At 48.6% G+C, this 12,396-nt stretch overlaps 1 protein-coding gene across 2 annotated transcripts in view; it reads right to left on the minus strand.

The window, feature by feature from the left end:
* Positions 1 to 1,101: 1,101 nt before the first annotated feature.
* The window catches only part of LOC146786204 (cytochrome P450 2J5-like), a 647,500-nt gene continuing 636,205 nt past the window's right edge, over positions 1,102 to 12,396 (minus strand). For both annotated transcript variants that reach the window (XM_085635780.1, XM_085635781.1), the window contains exon 9: positions 1,102 to 1,420. In XM_085635780.1, coding sequence (XP_085491906.1) covers positions 1,206 to 1,420 — 215 coding nt within the window. In that variant the 3' untranslated portion in view covers positions 1,102 to 1,205. The remainder of the gene's footprint in view (positions 1,421 to 12,396) is intronic.

Below are 12,396 nucleotides of genomic sequence, written 5' to 3' on the forward strand. Positions count from 1 at the left end.
GTAACCAATTTCTATTCACATCACAAATGAACTGCAAGTTCCTCCCCACTATTAAGACCACCCGGATGTTTTGTTTGTAGGTCTATAATATAGCGAGATTCCAATCTCCTCAGACTCCTCTCTCTGTAACCTCCCCTGATGCTCTTCGGGACATGATCGAGACAGAAAAATTGCAACAGAGATCTATTACTGTTGTGCTTGCTCGCAAAATGGCGTGCAACCGGATAGCTCGTGTCTCCACTAGTTATTGCCCTTTGGTGTTCTAAAATTCTCATCTTCACAGGATTTATAGTGCTCACGATATATCTTAAACTGCACGGACATTCCAAGCAGTAAACCACATATGGGGTACTACATGTCATAAATTTGTTAATCTTTCGCTGTCTCAATTCGTTCAAAATTTTATATGTCGTGACTCGTTTGCTCGTGGCACAGGCTCTGCACTTGTCACAGGGAAAGGAGCCATGTAATCTCTGTAGACCTGTGTCAGATTTGTTGGTTCCCAAATGGCTCTCTACTAGCTCATCTTTTAGAGATCTGGCTCTCCTGAAGCTGATACTTAGTTTCATAGGTAGATCTCTGCCAATGATAGTGTCAGATCTCAAAATTTTCCAATTACTCTGTAAGATACGTTTGATATCAAATGCAGCATTTGAGTAACTGGTGATCATGCGAAATTTATTCTCAACATCTGTTTTTCTCGTTCGTACACTTTCCTGAACCAAGAGCTCGGACCTTTCTTTTTGGGCTACCTTAGTTTCAGCCATTCTTAGAATATCAATAGGATATCCCCTTGCTCTGAAACGTTGAAGGCTCTCTGACGCTGCCATCATGTAGTCCTCATCCCTAGAGCTGTTCCGTTTAATTCGAAGTAATTCCCCGTAGGGGATACTCCGGATCAAACTAGCGGGGTGACTGCTCTTTCTGTGTAATATAGAGTTCCCTGCTGTTCTCTTTCTATAGAGTGCAGTATGTAATGTGATGTTCTCTACAAATACTCGCAGGTCTAAAAATGACACTTCCGTAGTACTCATCTGCCCAGTGAATCGAATATATGGAGCACAATTTCTTCTGTTACAAGAAAATTCCAGGACGCTCAGGGCTGCTTCATAAGTTTATTGGCAAGGTTGCTCAATACCAATGCGTTTCACCCCTCGGCTTTTTCAGGTTATTTTGAGGCAATGAAGTTAGATGGAAGCGACCCTCTACTGAGGCTCTTCTGCAGGGTGGTGACTCGGAGCACACCTTGGAAGAGCGCATATTTGATAAGGCAGTGGTTGCAATGTGCTTCCCATGATGAAGTCGCGGTTCACTGTCTTCAACCCCTCCGGCAAGTGGAACTTAAAGTGTCGTAGAAGATTGGAGAAGAAGATGAAGAGCTCAGTCCTCGCCAGCTGTTCTCCCAGGCAGATACGAAGCCCTGCAAAAAGAATTGGCAATCGTGGTCAGACCTGAACACATGTGATCGGCTGAGATATCAGAGTCCATCCCAAATGACTAGTGAGTGACTTTTATTTTGTTATATCATGCTCATGCCAAGAGATGTATTTTTTTAAGTTTCATTACCTCAGGATACAAAAATCTCCATATAATTCAATTGAAATAACAAAGATGTTAGAAGTGAAAAGAAGAAGAAAGGAGCAGAAATAAAACATAGTTGAGGTTAAGTAAAAAGGGAGAAGGGATTAACTTGACAAGAATTGGCAAATCCAATTGTTCTCAGTTTTTGTGAAATGACCCAGTGGTTTGGCAACTCTGGTGATGAAAGTTGTGTGAAGAAAAGTGTGCAATGAAACTGTATCTGAACAGAATGCAACGGTGTTATTTTTACTATTTATTTTTGATTCTGAGATGAAGGTGGAGTAGATAATCGTGGATACAGAGCCCCTAGGGCAGTAAGCTTTGCTGGTTACATTCGCAATTTGCTGGTAATTCAGTCAAACGGGAGGTGTCTTTGTATCTGACTCACAATTGTGCTAATTTCACTTTGCGCTACCCTAGTTTTTAGGTCGAGCCTAAAAATCACTTGTGCTGTCAGGCGGTCTGTTGTATCTACTTTGTGGGGTCTGACTTCTCTTTTGCTTAGTAATGGCTTTTGTGTGTGCCATTTAAAAATGGAAGGGTTGGGGGGGCGTGGCTGGCTGCCAGACAAGATGGCTGCTGCCTAACGGAGCTCCGGGGGTGAGGCTGATTTCCCCGCCATCCGCTCAATAATCCGCAATCAAAACGAGCGCAAAGTCCAAGCGCATGACACCGAATCGAAGCGGTGCCGATTGATGTGATCTGGCTGTCCCCCCGTGACCCACAACACAGCCCCCGCCGGATCATCCGCTGGGGCCTGCACCCTCGGCCGGGAACCGGGGCCTCGATTTTGGAGACGCGGCCCGGGTGATGTGCGCGAGACCCGGGGCCGCCGGGTGAAAAGTGCCGGAAACCCGGAAAAGCGGCGGAGGAGTCTAAAACAGGAGCGGACTACTCGGCGGCCTAGAGACGGCCTGAGGGAGGTGCCGAGGGTTGCAGCCCCGATGGAAGCCTCGGCGTAGGACTCAATGACGGCATAATAGCAGTGAGTACTGGGCAGAGAGATCGGCAAGAAACAACGGAAGGAAGGTGCATGACACATTAGACGCTGCTGTGCGGGGCATTGGAGTTCGACGGCCTGAGGGAGGTGCCGAGGGTCTGCAGCCCTGATGGGAGCCCCGGTGCAGGACTGAATGGCGGCATAATAGCAGTGAGTGCTGGGCAGAGAGATCGGCAAGAAACAACAGAAGGGCGTTGTATGACACATTAGACGCTGCTGTGCGAGGCATTGGAGTTCGACGGCGCCCGAGATGATCCGATTTGACATTGCACTGCGCGCCCACACCACCCTCGAGGCTTAAGTGCGGAGTGGAGCAGAGGTGGCCTGGGAAGAGGTGACATCCTGAATGCCCTCCCCCCCCTGCTGCGTAGGGCACGTTCAGGAGAGGCGCACGTGCAGGAGTAGCTGTGGGGGCCTTGGAGGACCAGTGAATGACCCAGAGGGGCGCCTATGAGCGAGCCTCCTGAAAAACAGCGGCGCTAACGTCTCTGGAGTGGCTGCACATCGTTCTGAGCAGGGTGCGAGGTCGCCCTCCTGGGGTTCTGCGCTCCATTACTACTGTGCGCCCCGACAAATAAAGAGACTGCTAACCGGCCTCATAATGAGCGGCAAGGGGAATCGGGCGCACCAACAAGGAACACTGGCCAAGTATGCCTATGCTAAGGACTCTCCCCTAACGCCAGACCACGCTGGGCGTACGGAGAAGGTCTCGGATGACGCAGTAACGCCGAAAGTGACATTGGAGGATATCATGGCCGCCCTCCATAGCATACAGACGACGGTGGGGTCTATCTCCACAGATGTGACCTTCCTCAGAGCTGACTTCCAGAAGATGTCTGCTGGAGTCACGGAGGTTGAGCAGACAACGGCTACCCTGGCGAAGGATTCTCGTCTCCTGATCCAAAAAGTGTCGCAACTGGAGGCCGAAAACAAGCGCATGGCGGAGAATGCTTGATGATCAGGAAGGGCGATCCCGCCGCAACAACGTGCACATCACGGGCATTCCTGAGAGCGAAGGGAATACGGCCATGGATCTGTACGTTGAAAACCTCATAAAAACCGGGATGCAGCCCAGGGGACTTTCTGCCTGTTTCTCGGTGGAACGGGTGCACAGGGTGCCCGGGGGCAGGCCTAAGGTCGGGGCCCCTCCCCGGCCAGTCCTAGCCCGCATCTTCAATTTTCGCGACAGAGATGCCATTCTCCAGACGGCCCGGGTGGCGCCGCCCTTGCGCATACAGAACTCGGCGGTGTCCTTCTTCCCGGACTACACGGCGGCGGTGGCGGCGCGCCGAAGAAGCTTCCTAGAGGTTAAGAAACAATTGAGAGCCCGGGAACTGCCTTACTCCATGATATTTCCGGCCAGACTACGGGTAGTGGCGGATAAACAAACTCGGTTCTTCGAATCGCCCGAGGAGGCCCACGAATGGCTTGAGGGGTGGCAGCAGGTGAAGAGCTCTGGACGCTCGGACAGGCGAAAGCGGCCTCCTGAGGGGATGGAGGTCCCTACTGACTATGACCGCAGCGTGGAGGATGAGGAACGATCGAGTCAGGAAGTTTGATAATGAGGCGCTGTCCGCCCACCCTTTATCAGAAAAGGTGCAGGGTAGGGGGGAATGATTGCCGGGCAGTTTGGAGTCCGTATGGCAGGGAGGCAGGGAGGGGGATGGGGGGAGATGGATTAGTTCTTAAGGGTTCTTTAAAAGTTACTGTTCAAGTTGAAAGTGATGATCCAAAATGCAGTATATACCCCAATGTGGAACGTGCTATGTGTGCTGCTGCTTCTGCAGTGTCAATTCTTTTCAGCACCCACCGCCATAATGTCTGATACTACAGGCGGGACATCTGGGGCGGGCTCTGTTGCCCGAATACCGCCTCTCTCCCTGCTCACGTGGAACGTGCGGGGCTTGGGCGACAAAATTAAACGTGGTCTAGTCCTACATAGTCTTAAGAGGTGTGCCCCGACGGTGGTCTTGCTACAGGAAACCCATCTTATTAGCACCACTAGCAAAGCCATGGACCGGTGGGGGTACAAAATGGTGGTACACTCAGAATTTTCCTCGGGGTCTAGGGGGGGTAGGTATACTGGTGCGAAAACACTGCCCACTAATTATACATCAACTTAAAACTGACGGGGCAGGGAGGTTTGCAGCGATAGTCACCCAATGGGAGGGGCGGCCCCTAAACATAGTATCAGTTTACATTCCTCCTGCACTGCACGCCACAGCGCTGCCGGCGCTTAGCAGGTTCCTCCTAGATCTGCCATCGGGAGACCTGATCCTTGGCGGGGACTTCAATGCAGTTGTAGACGAGTCGCTGGACAGGTACCCTACACGATTGGGCGGTGCAGGAGTGTCCCGCTTTGGGAGCTTTATCGAGGTGCTGGGTCTGTCGGACTTGTGGCGGCTGGATTACCCAACAACGCAGCAGTACACATATCACTCTGGAGTGCATAATAGTCTAACAAGGATAGACTACTTCCTGGGCTCAGCTGGGAGTCTTAGTAACATAGATAGCATAGAGATCAGACCCAGAGGTATATCTGACCACTCTCTGATACTCCTGCAATACACGCACTATCATCTCGCACGTCGACGTCTCCCTCCAATACACCCCGGCTATCTCCAGGTTCCTGCGGTCCGTAAGGCACTCATGAAAGCAACCAACCAACCTTTATTTTCTGGAAAATGCCCCCTCAGTTGCTTCACCGACAATCCTATGGGAGGCAAATAAAACAGTCCTTAGGGGACAGGCTATTGCTGCCATCGCGGCGCACAAGCGTGAAAAACTGGCGATATTGCAGTCGATCGAACAGGTGTTGTGCGCGGCGGAGGCTCAGCAGGCCCGGGACCCCACCCCTGGCACTTCTTGTGCTCTACATGTTGCACAAACACGATACAAGACGTACCTCATGGAATACACTAAGCACCAGCTGGCAGCCACGCGACACAAGATATATGACCTCGGTGATCAGACGGGGAAGCTACTGGCATGGCTGGATAGACGGGATACGGGCGCCAGATGGATAGCGCAGTTTAGCTCTGGGGAGGGTCAGCTGACAACCGAACCGTGCAAGATAGTGCATACTTTGGCACGCCACTTCCAAACAGTCTACACTTTCGCCTCTTCCATGACAGTGGATGAAGCACGGACGTACGTGAAAGATTTAGCGATGCCTAGACTTACCCCGGAGGCGGTGAGAGCTCTGGAAGCTGACATTACAGTGGAAGAGATACAAATGGCAATCGGTGCGCTGCAACCGGGTAAAGCAGTGGGACCAAACGGTATACCGATCGAGCTCTATAAACGGACAGCCGGAACTATTGCCCCTCATTTGCTCAATATGTTCACAGACAGTCTCCGAGTGGGCGCACTCCCGCCGGATGAACGAACAGCCACCATAGTGGCTATATTGAAACCGGGCAAACCTGCTTCCAAGTGCTCATCCTACCGCCCTATATCACTGCTCAACGCAGAGGCAAAGATCCTCGCTAAACTCCTGCCGTCTAGGCTAGCACCACGATTGCCAGAGATCGTACACCCGGATCAGTCTGGTTTTATGCCCGGTAGAAGTACAGCCCTTAATTTGAGGCGCTTGCACGGCGTGCTGGCTCGAGCGGAACGGTTACTGGAACCGGCGGTATTGCTTTCATTGGATGCGCAAATGGCGTTCGATATGGTTGAGTGGCCCTTCCTGTTTGCAGTGCTGCTGCACCTGGGCTTTGGGCCCAAATTTTGTGCCTGGGTCCGGCTCCTCTATACCAAACCGAGGGCCCACGTTACTGCTAACGGACACATGTCTGACGATTTCCCCTTGGCACGGGGCACGCGACAGGGATGCCCCCTGTTGCCCCTGCTCTTTGCCCTGGCACTGGAGCCCTTGGCGGCGTGGATACGCTGGGAACCCATGATACGTGGACTCCAATGGTCGAATGACTGGGAAGACCGCGTCTCCCTCTACGCGGACGATGTGGGGCTCTATATCTCCTCCCCGCGACGCTCTATACTGACACTGCTTAATATTTTCAAAATCTTTGGAAGGGCATCCGGCTATACCATAAACTGGTCCAAATCGATAATGTACGTACTGCGCGGCCCTCCTCCTCTACTCCCAGCAGACTGCCCACTCCAGACAGCGGAGGGGTCCTTTAAATAACTGGGTATTTGCGTCACTGTGGATTCGACAGACTTCCTAAAACAGAATTTGCAACCCCTGATGGACCGCCTTAGGCGAGACGTGCGCCACTGGGGTGCGTTGCCGTTAACTCTGCTGGGGAAGGCGGCCCTATTCAAAATGATGGCCCTGCCCCGATTCTTGTACGTACTGGAAAATACGCCATGTCACATACCACCCGAGTACTTTCGCACAATTGCGGCGCAGGTAACTAGTCTTCTGTGGGGTGGTAGACCGCCACGTATTGCGCAGGCCAAATTAACCCGCGGCTAGTACGACGGAGGGATAGCGCTTCCTAACATCCAACTCTATTACTGGGCAGCGCAGCTGAAGGTAATTAATCAATGGCTTCACGCCCCGCAAACAGACCCCGCATTCAAGGCAGATAGGGATATACTGGGCGCCAGGGGTGTGCTGTCGCCCCTATATGATGTTAAACTGGCCCCAACGCTCATCGGCCCACTCAGACAGACTGTCACCATCTGGCATGCCGCGCAGGCCAGGCTGGGATGGCACGGGGTCCTGACCCGACTTACACCTTTGTGGGACACAAAGCAACTCGGAAACCTCAGAGGCTCCAGGGGGTTTGATAATTGGGACAACATCGGGATCTCTACGGTGGGAGACATGTTGCACAAGAGTGAAATAATTACATTCACACATCTTCAGCAACAATACGAACTGGCGCCCTCAGAATGGTTTCGCTACACACAAATTAAACATGCCTTGCTATCGAAACTACCTCCTGGCATGGAAGTACCCGAAGCATCACCTTTGGAAGACAGATTATTGATGGACCACATGCCAAAGAAGGCCATGTCACTCACATACCACAAACTGGTAAACAACCTGCCGACCCAATGGGTCCCCTCCGGGAGAAATGGTCCCGCGATATGGGCGAGTTTGACAACCCGGAATGGCGGGAGGCATTGGCGTCGCCGCGAGAGGCGGGTATACCCTCAAGGCTCCGGCTGGTACAGCTCCGCATTTTGCACCGCTCATACTACACTAGACGCACTCTGCACAGCATAGGTAGCGCACTACACCCGTTCTGCTTGCGAGGCTGCGGGGAGGTGGGGAACTTTTTTCACACCATATGGGAATGTCCTCTAATTCAAGAATACTGGAGGCAAGTGATGCGCAGTCAGGGGGAGTATCATTAGTACCGGAACCTAGACGCTGCCTATTGAATGTATGGGAACCTAATGACCTCACTCACCAGGCACAGAATTGGGCTACGTTGGGGATCATGATAGCTAAGCGCAATATAGCCCAAAAGTGGGGTGTAGGGGAGACACCAACGTTAGTCACATCGGGAAAAGACATGGACGAGGCCATGCTAGCGGAAAGATCGGCCTTTATTAGGCGGGGATGCCCTCGTAAGTGGAGTAAAGTGTGGGGGGCATGGAACAAATTCAGAGGTGACATATGTGATCCGCCCTCGGATCAAGACGATGAAACCTCGGACTCGGACTGATGGGGGGATGCCTCGGAGTGAATGTATGAGGTGTTGCTGTAGAAGATGTACATTTTCAAGCGCATGTTCTTGTGGAATTGACCATAGCATCCTGTACTGTATTGTTTTATACTGTGGGGAAAACTGCATGTCCAACTGCTATTTTGGATTCTGTTATTTCAAAATAAAAAAAATTAAAAAAAAAAAAAATGGAAGGGTGCAAATGGCTGATGGTTGATGTATGTCCCACCTTTCCTTACCAGTTAACTCCCATGGAGTACTGCTGCGGGAATGAGCAGGGACGAGCACGCTGCTCAAGTGCTTTTATGTTCTTTTTGTTTGTTTGTTTTTACCTGAACGCACTTTGGCTACAAAACATGTTCACCCGATGTGAGAATACATGGGCTTTATTTGGTAATGTACTTGTGAGTGCATTTTTTTCCTTCTATTGCGTAACAGTGTTCATTGTATATTTCGTCTGGTGTAATGTAAAAATTGTTGCTAAGGTCCGTTGGGGCGAGTGCGCGCTTGTTACTATTCCACTGTACATCTGTTATTAAGCCACCCACACTTTAGGCATGCTGCTATGCTGTCTATCCGTTTGTAGCATATTTTAGTGCCTGGTAGCAAACCCCCACTCAGCCCCCACTCCATAGCATCACCGGCCTAACGTAGCCGCTGCATCTTTTCATGGGTTTAAACACAGAATGTTGTTCACCTTAAGTCACTTTATGTAAATTAATATAAAAGAAATCCCTACCTTACAGCTGAATTTCTGACTTTATGTGTATATTTTGTTTCATGTTTTAGCATTCGCTGAACACAGCACCTGTCCCGCCATAACATCAAACAATTCTGGTGATTACTACTTGCTGGAAATAGTCAGTCAAGTTTATGCGATCAATACCATGATCATACACATACATAAAAACACATAACATACAATAATTCAATGATAATAAAAACAAAAAAGTGACAACATCTTCATAGTCCTGTACATCATTCATGAATGGTGTTATAGGATCATAACTAAAATAGATTACTTTTAAAATTGCTTTAAAACCTAGAGTAAACATTAAAACATAAAAAAATGCATCAGCAATAAGAAATCAGGCCATGGCCGTCATTTTTACACTGCAATCCCTGACTAACCTCAGTGCATACTTTCCCTATAGGTTCCAGAGTCTTGATCCACTAAATTATTTTACCAATTTGGACCTCTGCCACCAGGCATAGAGCAGATATCTGGACAGTGTAAAGACAAGCCGCCTTTTCGTATCCGATCTAAATACACGTAGAGCGTCTGAGGGGCGTGAGAATGACAGCAACCGATAAACTGGGATAATCCATGTTTTTCTCAGGGCAGCATAGGCAGGACAATAGTTTCTGGATAATACTACAGGATGGACACAAAGGAGTTACAGTAGCGTTCGCCCAACTACTTTTCTTAACATTCAATGGGAGAACCCCAATCCTAAATTGTAAGTAAAGTGCTTGTGCTAGTGCCAGTTCAACATCATCCATGTAAAAATCAAACTTGAAACAACTTTTTACATTTAAGAATCTGGTGGTTAAAGTGCCAAGTGACCTAGTATCAGTGCAAGAAGAATCAATACAATTCCAGTATCTTTTTTTGATCTGGGGAACCATTTTTTTGTAATTAACTGCGGATCATCCCACATTGTCCACAGCCCCAATTTAAAAAAAACACCCCTTAACCTTTTCAAACCAAACCACACGCCCTGACTGTCTTTGAAGGGCTAATAGTTCTTCCACAGCGTCCTTTACTGGAATCTGGATATTACTAGTCCAGATTCTTATCCAAAATATGAGCACCTTGAGGACAGCAAAGTGGTTAATAGACCTTAGTCCGAAATCAAGGTATAGGGGTAATAAAGGTGTATTCACTGGAAGATTAAGAATCAATCTTATAAATGTATTTTCCGTCACCTCTAGCTGATTAAGATGCTCCAGCCGCAACAACTCCACACCATAAAGGGCTGCTCCTAATCCTTTGACCCAATATTTTTCTAAAGTGGGAGAATTTGGACAGAAGGCTGAACGTTTAGCTCTCCTAACTATTCTGCAGTCCACTTGCTAAAGTGTGAGCAAACTCTTCTGGATTTGGGAAGTCCATACCATATTGTTGCTAATTCTAATACCCAAATAGTCAAAGTCCTTTTAGCTCTCCAAACTATTGCACAGTCCACTTGCTGAAGTGTCAGCACACTCTTCTGGATTTGGGAAGTTCATACCATATTGGCGCTAATTCTAATACCCAAATAGTCAAAGACCTTGACCTGCTCTAGGAGTTGGGTACCCAACCTAAGTTTCCCCTTGGTGGATTTATAGGGATTAAAAACCATAAACTTTGTTTCTAACAGTTTATTTCAAGTCCCCAGTCTTTGTATGCTATTACAAACTTAGTTAATACGTTCTGGATGCCCATTGGGGTTTTAGAAATGAGCAGCGTGTCGTCTGCGAATAACAGAAAGGGCATCAACTTGCCTGCTAGTTTTGGTGGATCACCGCCACAATCATAAAGATCACATATGAGCCTGTTCATGTACAAGGTAAACAGAGTTGGGGCCAGCACACAGCCCTGGCGCACCCCTTTGGCAATAAGTAAGTTACTTGTTAAACTGCCATCGGAGTTCCGCCTGAGTTTCGCATAATTATCTTGATGTAAGCGGACCTGAAGTTGGAGCAAGCCATAGGGAAGTCCATGGTCCTTAAGGGCAGCACAGAGCCTAGTGCAATCGATGGAATCGAATGCCGTTTTAAGGTCGAAAAATACGACATACAGATGGCCCCTCTTGATCTTAACTTCCTTCCAGATGAGCAGGACAAATCAGAACACCTGATCTAGGGTGCTTGTGGAGGCCCTGAAACCTGCCTGCAAATGAGAGAGTATGCTGTTTTCCTCTATCCAGCTATGGAGATGGGACAGGATCACTTTGCTGAAGACTTTCTGGGATACATCTATAAGGCTAATGGGCCTGTAATTCGCAGGGTCTCCTTTATCCCGTTTTTTAAATTTTGGGGATTATTTCGGCACCCTTCCAGGTTGCGGCAATGTCCCCCCCTCGTATGATGGCATTAAAAACTGTATGTAACAAAGGACCCCTTATGTTGTGTTCAGATTTGTACAGATCACCCGGTAGTCTGTCTAACCCTGGAGCTTTCCCTGTCTGTAGTGAGCTAATTGCATTCTTAGTTTCCTCTAGGGAAAAGCTGAGCACATCTTCCACTGCAAGCTCTGAGTTACTATCCCCAGCAAACTCTGTTGGCTCCCCCACGGACTCACAGTCCTTTCCAGAATATAATTCCTGGAAGTACTCTTCCCAGACATGCGGTTGAATATGAAAATCATCTTCATTAACTGGCTGGATTGGCCCTTTAGAGAGAATGTGCCAGAATAACGGACTGTGCTTCATTCTAGACGCCTCAAGTAAAATACGGCAATTCTCTACCTCCTAGCTTCTTTTCGCTTCGACCTGTATTCTCTTATATGATCTTCTTTTGCATATTATATCTGGCCTTAACCCTTTCTTTACTGTCATGAATAACTCAGTTCTGGCTCGCCTGCAATACTCGTTGTACCATGGTACAGTATTCCGTTTGGTTAAGCTACACTGTCTACTAAAAATAGGGCTTAATACTATTAGTTAAATGCTGAAAGCCAGTCATAATGCTATCATTGTTAACATTAGGACTACCCAGTGCCATAAGAGTCTGGGTCACCTCTTTGTAGATATGAAAGAGCAGCTTCCCAACAGAGTTTACCTGGGGCCATTTGATTCTCATATTGTTATTAGTGGTAATAATAGGAACCAACGCCCGAGTGACCTGGGGGTACAGAATACGAAGGCCAGATAACCTCAGAAACAACACATTATGGTCACTGTCCTCACGGTTTAGAATAATATCAATGACTTTTGGCCAACGGTCAAGTTCTACCATAATGTAGTCAATTCTACTTTAACATTCCCCCTCTTAAATGGGAAATTTGCCTCGGCATCTGAGGGTGTCCGCCCATTACAAGCGCGCACCCCAAAAGCGAGGGTGAACGATTGTACTTGCTGTCCGACCTTAGTGCATCTTTTGAGGGCTGGTATCTGAAGCCTTTTAACTCCTGACTTGCTCTTCCTCCTGTACTATTTCCTGTATATGATCTACGGGCTCATA

Source organism: Triturus cristatus, chromosome 11 (assembly GCF_964204655.1).
Source record: "Triturus cristatus chromosome 11, aTriCri1.1, whole genome shotgun sequence".
Taxonomy (NCBI): Eukaryota; Metazoa; Chordata; class Amphibia; order Caudata; family Salamandridae; genus Triturus; species Triturus cristatus.